This window comes from Onychostoma macrolepis, chromosome 20, assembly GCF_012432095.1.
Source record: "Onychostoma macrolepis isolate SWU-2019 chromosome 20, ASM1243209v1, whole genome shotgun sequence".
Taxonomy (NCBI): Eukaryota; Metazoa; Chordata; class Actinopteri; order Cypriniformes; family Cyprinidae; genus Onychostoma; species Onychostoma macrolepis.
In genome coordinates, this window is record NC_081174.1 from 31,233,543 (window position 1) to 31,252,583 (window position 19,041).

A 19,041-nucleotide genomic window follows, 5' to 3' on the forward strand; every position below is an offset into this window, starting at 1 on the left:
ATACATATATATATATATATATATATATATATATATATATAAAATTAAAATGATCTTAAGCATATCTTTGGCTTGTTTTTGTGAGTGTGGTTTGAATATAATTACTAATTTAACCCTTGCGCTGTGCAGATAATTCATCCTTTAGCTAATTTGGTGTTAAAAATGGTTTGTAAGTCTCTTGTCATGCTATATTATCACCAAATCTGGGATTCAATCCTTTTATCAACGCTTTTAGCACAGGTTTTGTATTTCTTTTTGGAACTGCTTGATCGTAGGTCTCAGTTTTTGAGTGAACGTTGCCAAAATTATCTACAAATAATGCGTTTTTCACTCAAAATCAATGAAGCCTACGATCAATCAGTTCCTGAAAGAAACACAAAACCTGTGCTGATTGAATAAAAACAAGTTGATTAAAAGATTGAATCCAAGATTTGGCGTAATAAGTAGGCTGGTCATGTTTGACCAGAAACACCTGCAACAAGGTGAGAAAAAATTTCCACCAAAAATGAAAAAATTATAAATTTTTTAGGAAGTTTTTTTATCCCGTGTGAGCAAAGTCAGTAAGTTTTACTCCAATGCAATAACATTAAAAAAAAAGTTTTTTCAGGAAAAAGAAAATCCTCTCTAGATCAAAATGACCCGAACAAACATTAAAACTATTCTAAAGTGTTGTATAGTGTTATATAATGCCACTTTATATCCTGAGGTGAAGTGTTTTAATGAGGGATGCAACGATTCACTCAACTGTTCTCCCAATTTATATATTTTTTTTAACAAAATGAGATTTAAGACAAATTATAAATTAAATAAATGCTTATAAATGCTTTTATTATTTCTCATCGTCATGTGCTCTTCTCATTTAAATTTAAAGTCAACCACTGCATTTTAATCACCATCCAAACGAAGATGCAGCATGAGTCGTTTTTAATTTAAATTATATTGTATAATTTTAAAAATGTGAAAGAAAAACAGAATGGTCTGATTATAGCTTTGTGATATTTATGCTGCATAAAACATCTGCATGAAACCAAAACAGCAGACGGGCTGAATGAGATGCAAATTTACATTCAGACAGTAGGTGGCGCTTATGGAACAGCAGCGATATAGCATTTCCTCTGTTTGCGCCACGCTTATAAACACTGTTATACAGAGGCAAGATGGAGAAAATACCATGTAAACTTTTCTGAGTCAGAGATGCATTCTTATACACCCCCGACTGTATTCATTTAGCATCTCAAACACATATTTTTATCAATTTGGGTTGCGTCCCTAGTTTTGATCAAGGGTACAAAGATGATAATAAATCAACTCTTGCAATATTCAAATCTAAAGTTTTGTGAGTTTCTGGGCCAAATCTTTTAAGCACTACACCACACAGTTGTATTCTCTGCTTGAGTCTGCAATCTTTGCATTCATCCCTCTGAACGGAACGGCCTTTCATCTGATGTGCCCTGACTTTGGTTCTTATAATTGGGAAATTAACAAAGAGAGACAGTTCGGTCTTGGCACACACACAAGGAGTATTTTGATGGACATAGTTTGGTACACATTAAGTTCTGATCTGCTTCTGAAAATATGTTTTGTGCATAAAAGACAAGCCTCATAATTATGACCATTCAGTTCCAGTAAAAATGCATTGCAATTTTTTTCATTAATTTCTATTGCACAAATGCAGTTCAGATCACTAACTCTGAGCAATACTGATGTTTGCATTCACATAATTATATCTGGTCACTTGCATTCTGATTTATTACTCGTCATACAAATTGGCACTGAACTATTATATCCAATAGCATTATATGTCAGCAGTGGATGTCTGAATGCATTGAACGCATGGTGGCACCAGAGTAATTAATCTCATCATGAGTCTTAAAGGTCAAACCGTGCTGAAGGATTTAATATCTGCATTTGTAATTGGAAAAATTGCAGGGTATTTATAAACAGATCTGTTGGTTATGCACCTGCAGTATTTAAGGCTTGTGTTGTGTTCTGGTCATTTTGACCCAGAGAGGATTATTTTTCCTGATAATGCACAGGTAATGTTATGGCATTGGACTAAAACGTACCGACTTTGCTCATACAAGGTAGAACAACTTTTTTTTTTTAGTTTGTGTGTGTGTGATTCCCCCCCCCCCCCCCACCCCCCTCCGACTTGTTACACGTGTCAACTTCCCAGTCAAAAATGCCTACTAAAATTGCTATATTATTACCAAATCTTGAAGTCAGTCTTTTTTTATCAACTTGTATTCTTTCACAAAGCATGTTTTGTATTTATTTTGTTTTTTGTTTTTTTAACTGGTTGATTGTAGGCCTCATTCAACTCTTTGTTTTAAGTGAATTTTGCCAAAAATTTCCACAAATAATGCTTTTTTTAGGTGCATGTGCTCAAATCAGTGAGGCCTACGATCAATCAGTTCCAAAAAGTAATGCAAAACCTGTGCTAATTGAAGGAAAGCAAGCTGATAAAAGATTGCATCCAGGATTTGCTGACAATGAGAGATTTACAAGCAATCTTTAAAAGGAGATCATTTTTGACTGCAAATTAGGTAAAGGATTTTCAGCACAACACAGCAGGTTAAATGTTCAGGTGTAAATTTAGTCACGGATCTTTCTCCTGAAAGAAATAAAAACAATAACAAATTGAGAGTATTGAGTGTATTATAGAGTATTGAGCTATAAAATCAATGATGATTTCATCTGATGAGAACATTTGAGGTCAAATATCAAGATCACTGACTAGTCTTTTTTTTATTATTATTTAAAATCAGTGAAATTTGATCCTGGTTGTTGTTGCATTAAAGTCGCTCACACAGAGTCCATCGGTGCAGTTCTCTGTTGCATTGATCTGCATTTTATTATTATTGCTAACACAAGCATTTAATGATTAATAGGATGCATTTCAGTGGAGTTCTTTGAATTATTAGCTGAAAAAGATTGTGGTAAGAAACCATGTATGCATTTAAAACGTGCTCAGATCAGATATTCACCAGACGGACAATAAAACAGGTGAAAAATCCCACAGACGCACAATGAAAGAGGAACGGAGTCGCATCTACAGACCAGAAGATCTCAGAGGATGCAAGACTCCATGCAACTGCATAACAATTCACTAAAAACACTTTCTTAAACACTGAAGGGTCTTTAACTAATGGAAAACATCCCAATTACACCTTTTTACCAGTCTGTGAGTGTCACTACACTGTAAAAAATGAATCATGGGTCTTGTAATTTTCATAAAAAAAAATAATAAGTTGATAATTAAAAATAGTGTGTATATTTTATTAAAGAAATTAGTGGTTCAGTGTTGTGTAGAAAATATTGAGAAATTTTCACCAATACAGTAAAACCAAGAGATATGTTTTCCTAATTTTTTAGGGAAACTTGAGCAGTTTTAAGGCTAAAATTTAGGAATTTGTTAAATTGAAAAAAATAAATAAGGAAAGAAAGCTATATACCTATTTATTTTAGGAGAATTAGCTCAATTTTGCAGTTATATTTTAGCTGTGATTCTTAGTTCCCAGCATGCTTTGCATATGGCTGGATGGAGAGTATTGAAATTAAGTGCTATTTTAAGTGTTTTTGAGTGAAGGGAACATCTATTAATGTTTAATGTTCAGTTATGTTTAACATTTGAAAGTTTCTGTTATGTTGAAGTTTCTGTCGTTACCATTGTGCAGAAGAGCTTATGGTTATGGATAATGTACTAACACTGTGAGTCAAGATGCTTTGTTAATACTCGTGCAGTATTTATCAAGTATTTTCCTACTTGAGCTGTCTTTTAATTGTACAAAATAACTCAAAATCACACACAAACGGGCCTTATTCAAAATCACAGACTTTTGTGAATCAACTTAAAATAAATGAGCACATTTCACTAATAATATTAAATTAATTGTGCCATAGATTAAATAATTTAGCAGATTTTGCATGATTTATTTAGGTAGATTCCACTTAAAAAAAATCAAGCCTCGAAAACTACTCAAAAATATTATGTGTAATATTGTTATAAATGATATTCCATTAATATTTATTAAAATATTTGCTAAAATGTTAGTAATTTTGTGTTTTGTAATGTTATTTTTAAATTAAAATTGTAAATATAAATTATTTTTTGACATTTTCTTTTAAATATGTCCATATAGTTCAACTTTATTTAAATTTAATTCATTTCAGTAATTAAAATTAAACTGAATGAAAATGGGAAATTTCAGAGATAATTAGAAACCATATATGGAACTATATGTGTATATATATGCATAAATATATATATAAATATATGCATACATATATAAATAAATATATGCATACATATATAAATATATGCATACATATATAAATAAATATATGCATACATATATAAATAAATATATGCATACATATATAAATAAATATATGCATACATATATAAATAAATATATGCATACATATATAAATAAATATATGCATACATATATATATATATAAATAAATATATATATATATATATATATATATATAAAATTTGTTAATGCTTTTTGTTTATGGTTTTAGTTTATGCTAATAACCCTGATTACTAACTATAGTTCTCCTAAAACATCACAAACTAGCTCCAAAGGCTTTATTTTCCCACACGTTGTTAGATCTGTGAAGATTGAGGCCAGAGATCCGAAAGCTTGTGTAAATGGGACAAAGCGTCTATAAGGGGCTAATGAGAACTGCGAGATAGTCAATGCAATTTTAATGTCTTGCAAAAGCTTCAAAACCATTCTAATACTGGAATACGTTCAATATGAAGCAGAACCTTACACTTGGAAAATGGTCAGTTACATTCAAGCAAATAGAAAATAGTTCATCTGCATATCAAAAATAGCCCAGTCGTTTTAGCATAACCTTAAACAGAAGGTGGAATATGATCAAAATTACACTGTCTGTAGATATATACACACACACATATGCACATAATAGAAAGTTCATGCTTTTGCAGATCGTAAAATCACACGTACAAACGCCGTCTTCGAAATGGCACAAAAATGCTGTTTAATAATAGATAATATGACAACAATAACACTTGTTTTAAGTGATAATACTTCAATGATGCTCATAACCACCAAATCCAAACGTCACATACTTTTTTTTAAATTTGGAATATCTCAATAAAACAGGCAATAGGAAGAAACAGTCCGTAAAGAACTCTTAAAGGCTTTCATTAGAGGATGCAAAAACAACAAAAACAATACAAAGTCACTGCAATCGAAGGTAGCTCTTGCAGAGTTCATGGTCCCTGATGTCTCCCCAGCCTCCGTTTTTGACGTGCGGAGCCACTCCTTTGGCTCCGGAAGCTGGGAGTCTCTTTGTAATGAGCAGCTGTTTGGGGAATAACTGGTTCCCGCTGCTCTGGAGTATGTTTTCGATCTTCGTCTTCTGGGTGGACGGCATGCAAGCAGACTTCTTGTGGTGCATCCCGCAGTCACCGGCGTGGAAGACGCGAGGCGCCTCGCTGACCATGACCTTCAGGAACGTGGGCAAACAGGTCACGGTAAGGTGCTGCAACGACCAATCCCAGTTGTAGTCGTCGTAGGTGCAGAAGGCATCGGTGCATCTGAGGAGTTTTTGGTAGGTATCTCTGTTCAGCGCCATTCCCATGTTATGCTCGGTGGACTTCCATGCTTTCACCTCCACTTTGTTGGCTTTGCTGGAGTAGCTGACGTGTCCGTAGCTTCCTAGGGATAAGATGTCGCAGTCGGGACACTGCTCTTTCTTGAGGGACGCCATGAGTTTGAGAAGATGGTAGAAGTCGGGGGCGAGGTAGTGGTCCTCTTCGATGAGCAATAAGAGTCCTTGGTGCTCCTTCAAGACTCGGACTCGATCCCAAACGAAGTGCAGCTTCCACCACCAATGGTGTTTGGTCTGCGAGAACTTGGCTTCCCGATAGTGTCCGAAGGAGTCGGGGTACTCTGCGTTTAAGCAGCCAAGGGTTAAGGCATCTTTCTTGGGAATGTCTCGAGGGCAATCTCTGGGGTCATTCCCGGGGAACTCTTGAGGATAGAGTTGGATGCTGAAGGGGAAGAATATCTGAAGGACCAAGCAGAAGTCGACGGACGCGACTATCCGGTTGATTTCTGGCGACCAGAAGTCGTGGCTGAATATCAGCAAGACGTTCTCGATTCCTTTCGATTTCCTTAAGCTGTCCACCAACAGGCGTAGGTATTCGGGACGGTTGTGGACTTGGATGACGACGACTAGGTCGTCCTTCTGGCGCGAGGAGCGAAACTTCTCCTCGTTTCTTAGGATCTGGTCGAAGTTGAGTTGAAAGACGATTCCTCGGTACACAAGAGTTGCGTTATCCGCTTCGGATTTGGCAGCTGCCTGTAATTGTTGTTTTTCCGGAAGAGTTTCGTTGAGAGTTTTACGGGTTACTGGGATCGTGACCTGTATTTGTATTTGACCGCCAACGCTACTCCGTTTCCCCGTTTCCGCCTCTTTGGGAAACACTGCGGCGCTCGCCTTCTTCGGTTTCCCGCTATTCCAGACGGCGAATCCGCAGATGACCACCACTAGAGTCAGTATTACCACCTTTCGCTTGTAAATTCGGAATCTCATGATAGGCAGTCGCCTCGCGGGACGGTCGGAGAAATGATTCGGGAGACGAGGACGGCAGGTTTGCGATGCAAATAAAGTCTGCGGCAGCAGATTGGGTGCAAAACGTTATCATAGAAAATGCAGCTTAGTCTTGGTCCTCTAATTCTGGAATGTAATCGAATGACGGTGTTTCCCATAAGGCATTTTTCTTAGAGGCAAAGGACTCGCCTTTTAAAACCTGTGGAAAATGAATCGAAAGGGTGGTTTTAATTAACACGGTCTGAGGTTTGTTTGCAATTGACTCTGAAATCACCTAATATTCATTGTAAACAATGGAGTTTTAGTAACTACACCCAAAAATATTTAGGCCTGAATTGAAGATTTATGTATTTGAATCGCATATGAAATTTCCTTATGTTTGGATTACTTTGTTTTACAAACAAATAAAAACTTGATGTGATGCATGATGTTAGCCTCTAGCTTGCTATATTCTTTTTCTATTCTATCTGTTTTATTTTTATTATATAATACATTTTTTTTTTAAACTTGCTATGTGTATTGCGTTAAGCTGAGACTTGTTATAGCACTTGCATATCATTGCTTTTTTGTTGATTATGTATGTATGTCTATATATATACACACACACATATACATACACACACACACACACACACACACACATACATACACACACATATATACACATACACACACACACACACACATATACACACACACACATATACACACACATATACACACACACACACACATATACACACACACATATACAAACACACACACACACATATACACACACACACACACACACACACACACATACACACACACACACACACACATACACACACACACACACACACACACACACACACACACACATACACACACACACATATATATATGTCAATCATACATTAAATAAACAGGTCAGGTTTATCCAGTTTATTGTTAACCATTTGCATCTGTTTGTATTTAATTAATTATATTTTTAAAAGGCATTTGTTGTTTTGCATCTATTTGAATGCATTTAAACAATTCTGTTTTTGTATTCAAATTGCTTAGAATCAGCATAAATTTGTTCAACGTAAAAAAAACTATTACATTTATACAGTTACAAAAACATTATTGAAATACGGTTAGCTGTTGAACAAGCAATTTTTAGTTTTGAAACAATGCAATTTATTAATGACAAATATAGAAACCTGGTTACTATGTATTTAAAACACATAGTTACAGAAATCTGACCCGTTTCATTTATGTATGACTGACAAATATGCATCAAATTAAGTGTATAGTTTGTTTATGGTAAAACTGTGTATAATCCAAATGCATGGAAATTATATATGCCTTTTAAGTTTTTTTGAGTCTAAGCAATGCATCTAAAAGAAATAATTTACATAAAATGACAAAGTACACAAAAATACCAAAGAAAAGCATTTTTGTTCTCAAGAAACTTTCAAGAAAGGATTATTTGCTGAAAAGGCAAAACCTCTTAATGTGGCCTATTGTTAGATCGCTGCTATTTTTATGGCTGACCAAAGGCAAATGCATGGCTCAAGTATTAAAGCTGATTGTATTTCAAATGCACAACACACTCTGTGATCTATTGCATTGTGCACATCGAATCTTTCTCGAGCAAGTGCCCTAAGAAACATGAGATTAATAGTATTAAAATAGTATTAATATAACAAATGTGGCCCTGGTTTCAACTAAAGTATAAACCCACAGGGGTCCAGACCTAATTACTAGTCTCTGTGGATTTAGCTGCTAATTAGAAGACTAAAACAGAGGCAGTGCAGCACAGATAATAATAAAATACGAAAATGATGTTTCCAATACAAAGAAACTGTTCACTGTAGCTTCTAAATATTTCTAAGTGCAATCAGATAAAAATATGCATTTACATGATTTTCCACATGATACAAATGTAAACAGATTCTTAAAAGTGGTCTTGTGTACAGTTACAGCATGATACTGAACGCAGTTTAGATTTAAAGTATTTTTAACTTTTAACGAGTGCAACACTCATGGCGAGAGATGCTGAAAAAACATGCATGCATCTCAGCTGGTGTTTACATATTTAAAAATATGCTTTAATTTCAGGCTGCTAACGAGAATTATAAGCAGCATCCAAAAATTGGCATGCAATCACAAACTAGATATTTGTAGATGAGAACTTGCATTATTAATTAACATGCAAACTGATTATTTAATATCTGCAACTCTTTCAATCATATCAGATAAACCAAGCCTTTTGTTAGACTGGGGTGTTTACATTAAGTCTTTTCATTTAGATCAAGTTATCTGGATTATTAACACTATTATAGATGCATGTAAACATAGTTGTCGAATGCACCTGTGACTTCATAACATGTCAAAAATAACTAAATGAGTTTTGCATATATTAGATTCCACATTCTATACTTTATATTATTTTCCTTACTTGTATGTACAGTTTGCACCATTGTCTTTACTGCCAATGTCCAGTCTGACCAAATATTTCACAGTGAGATAAATGACAAAAACAACTAGAGCAAAATATAAAAACACTATTCTGAACCTCTCAAATGGGAAAAACAAACAAACAATCACATGCATTAATGAAAGTACAAACGTGCAATCTAATGAAACCTTGATTTAATTAATGCATATCATGAGTGCTGCTTCCAAATAACAATCTTCTGCTTAAATAAGTGCATTACTGTACAGATCATCCTAACATCTATACTAATACTACAGTAGGCTATATGATTCACTAACTTACCACAAGCTGCAGTGAATCACCAAGACAAACACCCCTTAATTTCTACATATACGTCGTGATCTGCGTGCTTTTAGCAGGTTAATGCATTCGTATTTTTATGACCATGAATGCTATCAATAACCTGCGGGAAATACATGCACGGACACGCGCACAAACACAATATGGGAGAAACGCGACCATATTTACCCCACATTTGCATGACTGTCGACTCATGCAATTCTAGAGATACATAAAAGTGAGAAAGCGTTTGACTGCACAAATATGCACTGGGCAAAGTTTAAAAATAAGGAAGTATGAAGCCAGCACGAATGCATTCATTGCAGCTGCATGCTAAAGCGAGCAGCGGCGCGAGCCAGAAAAAGCATTAAAGCCAAAAACATGCCATTGCATGCATCACAAACTGTATATTGTTGATATTACTCGTTTTAGATGGCAGATAATCGATGCACGCGAATGCATACCGATTGTGGTGATGCACTGTCACTCGTTAGCTTTGCTGCTACCGATTCTTAAAGCGGAATATTGAAGAGCTGCCGCATGCAGATCCATACGAAACACAGAAACGCAAAGAGAATCTAAGCCTCACCGCAGACGCAGGCATGTATGGCGGCTGTCATGTCCACATAAAAGCGCATTTTAATTGAAAACGCGTGTCATACTGCGTGCTCAGGCTCCGCGCGCGGAACCAAAGGCTCCAGCAAACCTCTGGGGGCCTCAGCTGTCAGGACACGCGTGATGTCACATTGCACACAATATTCGCGGTTTGTGCTTAAAAAATGAATTAAAAAGTTCATGCAATGCATGCAACAAGCGCGTGTTAGATTTATTTAGCTATCATAATGATTGTTAGGGTTCCTTCCACTTTGGGATTAATTTCTCTAATTTTTGCATCTTACAACATTTTTACAAAATCATGTCAGATAATATGAAATATATGGGTTTTTGCACGTAGAATTTAATTAGATGTTTTTTCTTTTTTCGCCAGATCTATTAAATTGTTAAGAAAATGTGACGCTTTTTTGTGTGTTTTGTCATCTCAACCTTTAGGTGGACATGTGTTTGGTTTTGATTGGGTTATATTTATGATATAAAAATGTGGTTTATAGAATGTTATTATAACAACGTTATGAGAACATTAAGGGAACGTTATGGAAATTTATTCTGGACAAAATATATTATATATAAATTTATGGTAAAAATGTTATAAACACTGAATCTCAATGAAATATACTTACGAAACTGAAAATATATAAAAGTCTATAGCCTAAATTTAGGCTTTATTTATTTTTTATTTTTAAATGTATTTTTAATTATTTTATTTGAAAATGTGCTATATGTTTACACGTGTTATAGACAACAAATACGCTTTTCTTTAAATGTGACCTATGTGAATGTATTTTCTTGGATATATTTTTAAATGCTTTTATAAAATAAATGTATATATTTATTTATCTATTTTTAATATATATATAAGATGACCAAAATATTATGTTGATTTTTGTAAATATATTTTTAAACATATTGATGCAAATAAATAATTTTTTTTTTTTGTATATTTTGAAATATATTTAAAAATGTATTTGAAAATATATTATTTTAAACTATGGGTTTTCATAAAGAAAACTTTCCTGGCTAATCAGTACCCTATTAAAGAAAAAATAAATAAATAAAAAAGCAATAAAAACGCTTTGTCTGATAATTATAATTTAACTTACAAATAAATAAAAACATTAATAAAATAAATAAGAAAAAATTCAAATAAAATTTTCACCTTCCAGAAATTTACCTTATAGGGAAACTATCGTTTCATTCAGCAATTAAGCAGTTTAAACTGTTTTCCTTATAAATTATGACCCATAAAATAACTTGAAATCTGTACAGAAAATAAAAACTAAAATTGGGTTTTAATTCGGCAACTAATGAAACCTCCATCTCATCTAACCCAGTTCCCAATTCTCAATGGCGAAACGTGTTTTCAGTCATTTATACATAAATAATAACCGACTATTTTAAACTATTCCATTAAAATAATTTAAAAAATCGTTGTTTTTGTTTTTATCTAGACCGCTAAGCGCCGCTGTCGTCGCTGTTGACGCAGGAAGCGCGCGGATCCGTAGAAGGAGCGCGTCTTTTTTGCGCCTGCGCACAAGCTCCACTTCCTTTCCTACATCCCGATCGAGAGAGACGAGATGGGCCATCAGCAGCTCTACTGGAGTCACCCCAGAAAATACGGCCAGGGATCCCGATCCTGGTCAGTTCTGCTTCAGTCGCGGGTTTAATGTGAAGGGTTTGTGATTGCGCGTGAGTTTAGCGCGCTCTGGCCGTCGTGTGTTTATTATAAGCGTCTGATTGTGAAGCACATGGGTGATGAAGAAGCGCTAATATGGCGGCGGCTGCTCTGAGCTCCCGCCTGCAGACTTTAACACGGGGTTTATGACCGTTTTCAACCTTAAAGGGATAGTTCACCCTAAACTGAAAATTTTGTCATTAATTGCTCGCCCTCATGTCGTTCCAACCCCGTAAGACCTTCGTTCATCGGAAAACAAATTAAGATATTTTGGATGAAATCCGGAAAACAAAGGTCTATGAGGGAAAGCATTGTCGTTTTTGGGTGAACGATCGCTTTAATATTTGCTCATTAGTAGCTGATACTGATTTCCGTGTCATTAAAGGGATTCAAAAGTTCACTTTAAAATAAGAAAAATCCTATCATTATCTCGAGCCTCATGTTTCAAACCTACACTGCAAAAAATGATTTTCTTAGTATTTTTGCATTGCTTTCGAGTATAAATATCTAAATTCTTGAATCAAGAAACATTTACTTTACAAGTAAAAAATGTCTTGTTTTCTGAAAGTGTTGTTTATTAGTTTTTTTTTCTTAAAACATGCAAAAATATCTGCCAACGAGGCACTAAAAATCTAGAATTAAGATTATTTTTCTTACTGAATTGGCAGATATATATATTTTTTTAATAGGAAACTCGGCTAATGATATATTAAGTCATTTTACTTGTCAAGTGAATACATCTTGATTTGAAGAATTTTAGATGTTTATAACAAAAAGACAAAGTACTAAGTTAGAAAATCATTTTTCTTCTGTTGTACCTAAAAGATATTTTGAAGAATATGGATAAAGAAATGGTTGCTGGTCCCAAATGACTAACATGGTATGAAACAAAACAAATTCAGTCAATAGTGACCAGAATCTAAAGTAAATGACATAATTTTCATTTTTGGGTGGACTGTCTCTTTAAATGAAAGTATATGCTTCAGATAAAGTGTGAGTCTTGTGGCGTCTTCGCCAAATATCTTAAATTACAGTTTGAAGTTGAGTTTTAATGTGCAAGATTGATTGCAGATTATTACTATAAACTTAACTGATAATTTCATAAAATTGGTTTTGGGTAATTATTTTGATGCATTTCAAATATTAAAGTCAAGGCTTATAAGTGATGCTAATTAATAGTGAAAGCATTAGTCAAATAATCAGTTTTGTATTTTGGATTCATGTCTTTTTTTTTTTAAATGCATGCTATCATTTAGAAAATGAATTTGAATGTGTTTCTAACTTGTCTTGTTTTTCCAGCCGGGTTTGCTCAAACAGACACGGTCTGATCCGTAAATACGGACTCAACATGTGCCGCCAGTGCTTCAGACAGTACGCTAAAGATATCGGCTTCGTCAAGGCAAGTATTCATGCTTTTTAAGTGTGTTTGAGTTCTGCTGCTCATGCATGCTTTTTTCCGAAGCTCACATAAATGTAGAGTTTGCATTTGATGACTTTAATATTTTAGATGTATGACTTACTGATGCATCGTAAAACAAACTATTGTCTCTCTCTTTATCCAGCTGGACTGATCTCGTGACAGCTGAACTTCTGTGATGTGGAGTCGACGTCCTCCAGCTCACCATCTTAGCATCATGAAGTTACTCTGGAGCATTCAATAAACATTGTTTTTGTTTCTGTTCAGAAGCTGCACTGTGTTTTTCTTCATTATAGAGAAAGGCTTGTGAGATGAAGACATTAGAATTCAGTAAACTGAAGGTTTATAGATGGTTATGCTTCGTTTCCACACATTTCATAAACGTGGAAGTGATCGTAGTTAATGATGCTTGTCTATGGTTAAAATAAAGATGAGTTATCGTTTAGCTGCGATCAATTTTGCAGTAAATTGAAATGATAAACTTGGGAATGTTGTGTGTAAACATCACCAATTAAATATTGCACCTAAGCGAACTTGAGATGTAAAAATGATTTTGATCAAAGTTGTGCATAGAGGAAAAATACATAATGTAGTAAAAATAAATCATTGACAATGTAAAGGCCTGTTAGTCAAGTTTTATTAACTCATCAGTTTATGTATGTGGGTAGATAGATGGAGCTTATAGAATTAGAATAACTCATTGTACACAAGTGCAATAAAATTGTTTTTGTCTTAGTGTAATTAAATAAGAGCAATAATCAATCAACAGAGTTGTGCAAAAATAAATACAAACAGCAACATCTCCAGTATTCATACAATAACGTTTAATTTATGTGTTCCATATAGATAATTCATACCATTGGTTTTTAATATGTGTTAGTGATAGTAATCTCTCTATTCATATTTTGCACAGACTGTACATTAATCTATTACACTGTACAAAGCACAGTTAACTATTTCCATAAAAATATTATTACACTACTCATATTTTGCATTGACTATATATTTTTTAACAGTACTATTCCACACACAACCGTCTGTATTTATTACCACGGATCTTACACCATACTGTACAAAAGTAGTTATTGTTACTAATTCTGGCATATTTACATGGTGTATTTTTTTATACAACAATGTTCATGAATATGCATGGTCCTTATTAAATAAACCAATAAATAAAAATAATATAACCTTACTATTTATATTCTGTACATACTTTGTTAAATATTGTATATAGCACTGTACAGTAACGTTAATGCAAGTTACAGCTTCACTTACTCTGCACTTATCTGTATATAAAACACTATTCTTGCACTTCTGGTTCGATGCTAACTGCATTTCATTAGCTAAAGTTGAATCTAAACTAAACTAAAAACATAATTATGTGATAAAAATAGTTTGAATACTATACTGTAGTCTATATATGTGTGTGTGTGTGAAAGTGTGACGCAGATTGGAGGAGATGCTCATAAATACTACCATATCTGTCGCGTTTCTTTGTAGCAGCACTTTATTATTCTTTGATCAGGAAGCGAACACACAACGGATTCCGACAGTAACCATAGCAACAGTAACAATTTACACTCAAAAGCTATCGACGAGGATGGGATTCGAACCCACGCGTGCAGAGCACAATGGATTAGCAGTCCATCGCCTTAACCACTCGGCCACCTCGTCGCGGTGCCGGCATCTCTTTATAGAAATCAGAAATAGTTTGTTTAGAAAATAATATGAGTAAATAATATGACGTGACTCATGAATATTAATTACGATACTTGATTGGACGCGCTGCCAACGCCCTCAGCACGCGCTAATTAATATTCATGAAGAACGCCTCCACGTTGGCTACACGTTCGTCACGTTTAAAGGTGCTGTATGTAGGATTGACACCTAGCGGTTGAACTAGGTATTGCAGTTCAAATTCAAAATATTGTTTTTTTCACCAGGCCCCTCCTCCTCAGATTTGACGCATACAGGTTGCCAGATTAACGACACCAACAGAAACGAGCGCACATGACGATGAATGCAATTAAATATGCTGTGTTTTCCTCCAACTGGCAACCCGTGGTGCCGAAATACAATTGGGTAAACTGGCAGTGGGCGGGTTTCACAAACCATAACAAACACATTTTCAAAGGAGAATAACTGACATGTAGCATGTTTCTTAAATATCTGCAAACATTTTATGGTATTTTTATGCTTTAGTAGAGTCAAAATCTTACATACAGCACCGTTAAATTATTTAAAGCAATGCTTAAAAACTAAATGACCAAAATGACGTTTAAACAAACAAACAAACAAACAGAAATTTAGCAGGGAAGACAGGGAAGTAAAATGTACATTTGTGTCATAAAATATCATGACATAAACGCAATAACATTTTTGTTTAAAAGTGAACTAGGTAAAACGAATACGAAAAAGTCGTCATTACAATATTTTTTTGTTACAAATTGTCAACAAATTACATATTTTAATTTTAAATATGTTTATAAAACGATAGTTCCGGTCCTTGATTCTGATTGGTTGAGCCGCGTTCGAAGCCGTTGTAAATTACACTACAAACATACACCTTTGTTTACTTCTGTGTGTTGCTCGGCAACCACTTTGTTCCAACCACAACTGTTTCTGAGGAGCTACATTGTTTGGTGGAAGAATACTGTTTTCATTGATTTCATTACACTTTATTTGCTCTGTTTTATTCTGTGAAACCTTACTACTTATATGGAATAACCGTTTTATAAAAGCAATAAGCCCCGTGAAGCCGTGGTTTACAGTGAATTTATAACAGCTCCGCGTCGTGCCTAAAAACGCCCCTTAGCTGTTATAAATCCACTGTAAACCACGGCTTCAAGGGGCTTATTGCTTTAAAATATAATCAGAGGTGTATTTTCATTGGAAAACTTTACTTCACTACATTCCAAAGCATAATGTCATACTTTTTACTGCACTACATTTCATAAATTATTATTATTATTTTTTTTAACCTTTAAGAACATTAAAAATATAGTACTTTCTTGTACTCAAGTAAATCTTTGAATTATTTTTACTTGAGTAAAAGTAAGAAAGTTATACATTTCTAATGTGATTAAGTATTGAAATTATATTTAATATGAAACGTAGTGCAGTAAAAGTACAATATCATGCTTCTTAAAAAAAAAAAAAAAAAAGCACTTGAAAAGTACTTTTACAGCAGAGTAAAAAATACTTCACTACTGTCCACCTCTGTATATAATTAATTCAGTTATTAATACATAAAAATAATTAGTGTGTATAGCAAAAAATTCCCGTTTTTTTATTTTTATTTATTTTTTTTTTTTGTGTTTTGCTATAAACATGTTAAAAAGCTGCTGTCACGTGTTTGGCGTCAAAATCACCGTGTTTTATTTGAAATGATAAAAGTTGTGTTGTGATGAGGTGTTTAAATGCCATTTTTTACGCTTTATGTTGCTGTATGTTTTGTAAATGACAGGTTTATGTTCCAGAATTATATTTCTTATTTTTTTATTATTATGATTTTTTATGTGTTTTATTGCTCAATTAAGATATAACAAAATAATAACAATCAATATTGACAGTTTACAAATGTACCCTGTTAAATAATGGGATAAGTTAGTCTGGCTTTAATATATCAGTCTTTACACAATTAAAGCAGGCACAGAGCAGCCTTAACTCATTTTTAATGTTATTTAAAGAAGTCTCTTCTGCTCACCAAGCCTGCAGTTATTTGATCCGAAATACAGCAAAAACAGTAATATTGTGAAATATTTTTACCATTTGAAACAACTGCTTTCTATTTGAATATATTTTAAAATGTACTAAGAAATTATAGAAATTAATACTTTTATTTAGCATGGACGCTTTAAATTGATCAAAAATGATGATAAAGACATTTATAATATTACAAAAAATTTCTATTTCGGATAAATGCTGTTCTTCTGAACTTTCTTATTCATCATAGAAACCTGAAAAAATTCTACTCAGCTGTTTTCAACGTCATCATAATAATAAATGTTTTTTTTGAGCAGAAAATCAGCATATTAGACTGATTTCCGAAGGATGGTGTGACTGGAGTAATGATGCTAAATATTCAGCTTTGAAATCACAGAAATAAATTACATTTTAAAATATATTCAAATAGAAAGCAGTTATTTTAAATAGTAAAAATATTTCACAATATTACTGTTTTTGCTGTATTTTGAATCAAATAAATGCAGGCTTGGTGACCACTTTAAAAACATTAAAAATCTTGGTAGTTTTTCTTATGCTTAATATATCATCTAATGTTTATAATTGCGCACATAATTATATAAGTGCATTAAATTGAATGACATCTAATTGATATGAAGTACTGAATTATGTGTTCATCTCAAATATTTAGCTGCTGTTGATGATAGTTTTTGCAGGTGCTTTTGATGTCGCAGTTTTAGATGTATTTGTTTTATATTATGATTATTATGTGTGATTGTGAAATAGGCAAATGTTACCCAAACTCAAGACCAGTTTGTAAACCTGCTGTCAGACACTAGATGGCAGGAGCGCAAAACATTTGAAGAGTTGACACACTTTACCATTATAACTGTAAAAACTGATGTAGCAGCCTTTATAAAACCCAGTGTTCGACTGTGGTTTCTAATGCACATAAAAACGGGTTTATATCTGCGTCCAGACAGACAATAATACCAGTTTAAGGTTAAAAGCAGTGGTTTATAGCTGCCTTCAGCTCATGCAGTTTTATCATCCAAACAACCCAAACTATGACCTACAGGACAATGACGTGCAAAGAGCCGTCATGGATATACAGTAAGAGATATTTATGGATGTCTGCTGGCTTTTAATGGTCTGCTTTTGGGCGTAAAATGAAAGCGGAGTTAAAGCTGGAGGCCTCATGATTTACTCTTCCAGCCGCGTATCCCTTGGCTTGCCATTTATTTCCAAGATAACAGGATATTTCAGATGTTGCTTCTGAGGTTGGTTGGCATGGAAACATCGCACATGGTTTGCATCCGCTGCCTCTGGATGCACATGAAGAAGATACGCTTGTTCCTCGCAGTCTTGCGACGGGGTTTGACCTTTGAGCTTATCTTTTTTTCCACCCCGGCTTCGCATGATTTCATGCCGATATGATAACAATAAGTCTGGTAAAACACTCTCCTGCTGTGTAGTTGCACAAGGATTCAACAAAAAGAAAATGTGAGCATTTAAATCTGCTGTTGTTCTTGCTGTGTTTGAATGCCATCGTCTTTATATGTCATTATTTCACCTAAAACCAGGAGTTATTAATTTTCATAAATAAAAGTAATATTTGCACATGAAAAATCCATCGTGATTATTTTCTTGACAGTCATGCACATTTCTTTAAAGATTCGAATTGTTCTTCTTTTTTTGGGGGGTAATTCATAATTGATTATTATTGTAATACAGCATTTTCTGTATCTGTTTCAGTAATAAAAAATACTGTAATACATTTCTTCTTTTTAAATGGTAGAAATTAAAAGTTACTACTGTGAATTAATATTAATAAACTGTAAATAATATATTTTTTTTATGTATTACGACGCAACAATTGCTTTTAGTTCCAATAACACTGTAAATTATATTTAGCAGCAAAAAATAAAACTGAAAATTTAATGCTGTTTTTTTTCTTAAATATGAAATTTTTAAGTATAAATTAAAGGCAACATAACAAATTACTACCATGAATTAATATTTAACAGTTATAAATATTATCTGTGAATAATATAATATACTGTATATACAGTATATATATATATACACAGTATATATTACAATGCAATAGTATTATATTTAGCAGCAGAAAATAATAATTTGGTGCAATTAATAATTTAGTATAAATTGATGGCAGTATAACAAATTACTGTCATGAATATTTATCAATTCTAAATAATATATATAAATATATATTTACATAAAAACATTTATATTATATAAAAATGTGTATTTTAATGTCATCTATCATTAAATAATGTTTTT

The 19,041-nt window shown here is 33.5% G+C and overlaps 2 protein-coding genes and 1 non-coding gene across 6 annotated transcripts; 1 reads left to right on the forward strand and 2 right to left on the reverse strand.

The window, feature by feature from the left end:
* Positions 1 to 4,700: 4,700 nt before the first annotated feature.
* Positions 4,701 to 10,097, reverse strand: mgat2 (alpha-1,6-mannosyl-glycoprotein 2-beta-N-acetylglucosaminyltransferase). 4 transcript variants are annotated; one of them, XM_058756760.1, is made up of 2 exons: positions 9,933 to 10,097; positions 4,701 to 6,796 (listed from the first exon to the last, which is right to left on the reverse strand). In XM_058756760.1, exon 2 carries the CDS (start codon positions 6,577 to 6,579, stop codon positions 5,221 to 5,223), a length of 1,359 nt encoding a protein of 452 aa, XP_058612743.1. In that variant the 5' UTR covers positions 6,580 to 6,796; positions 9,933 to 10,097; the 3' UTR covers positions 4,701 to 5,220. The 4 variants fall into 4 exon arrangements, with proteins under 4 accessions (XP_058612743.1, XP_058612744.1, XP_058612745.1 ...); XM_058756761.1 differs by having other exon boundaries at positions 9,808 to 9,945; XM_058756762.1 differs by lacking the exon at positions 9,933 to 10,097 and adding an exon at positions 9,347 to 9,790.
* A 1,343-nt stretch (positions 10,098 to 11,440) lies between these two features.
* On the forward strand, positions 11,441 to 13,319 carry rps29 (ribosomal protein S29). Its single transcript, XM_058756764.1, has 3 exons — positions 11,441 to 11,597; positions 12,933 to 13,032; positions 13,196 to 13,319. The coding sequence occupies exons 1-3, from the start codon at positions 11,536 to 11,538 to the stop codon at positions 13,202 to 13,204; spliced, it is 171 nt and encodes a 56-aa protein (XP_058612747.1). The 5' UTR covers positions 11,441 to 11,535; the 3' UTR covers positions 13,205 to 13,319.
* A 1,326-nt stretch (positions 13,320 to 14,645) lies between these two features.
* Positions 14,646 to 14,727, reverse strand: trnas-gcu (transfer RNA serine (anticodon GCU)). Its single transcript has one exon. It is a non-coding gene; the product is annotated as a tRNA-Ser (tRNA).
* Positions 14,728 to 19,041: the final 4,314 nt, after the last annotated feature.

Coding starts and splice junctions, on each gene's coding strand:
- rps29 (XM_058756764.1), top strand. CDS start 11,536: ATGGGCCATCAGCAGCTCTACTGGAGTCACCCCAGAAAATACGGCCAG. Junction 11,598..12,932: donor GGCCAGGGATCCCGATCCTG/GTCAGTTCTGCT, acceptor TTGTTTTTCCAG/CCGGGTTTGCTCAAACAGAC.
- mgat2 (XM_058756760.1), bottom strand. CDS start 6,579: ATGAGATTCCGAATTTACAAGCGAAAGGTGGTAATACTGACTCTAGTG.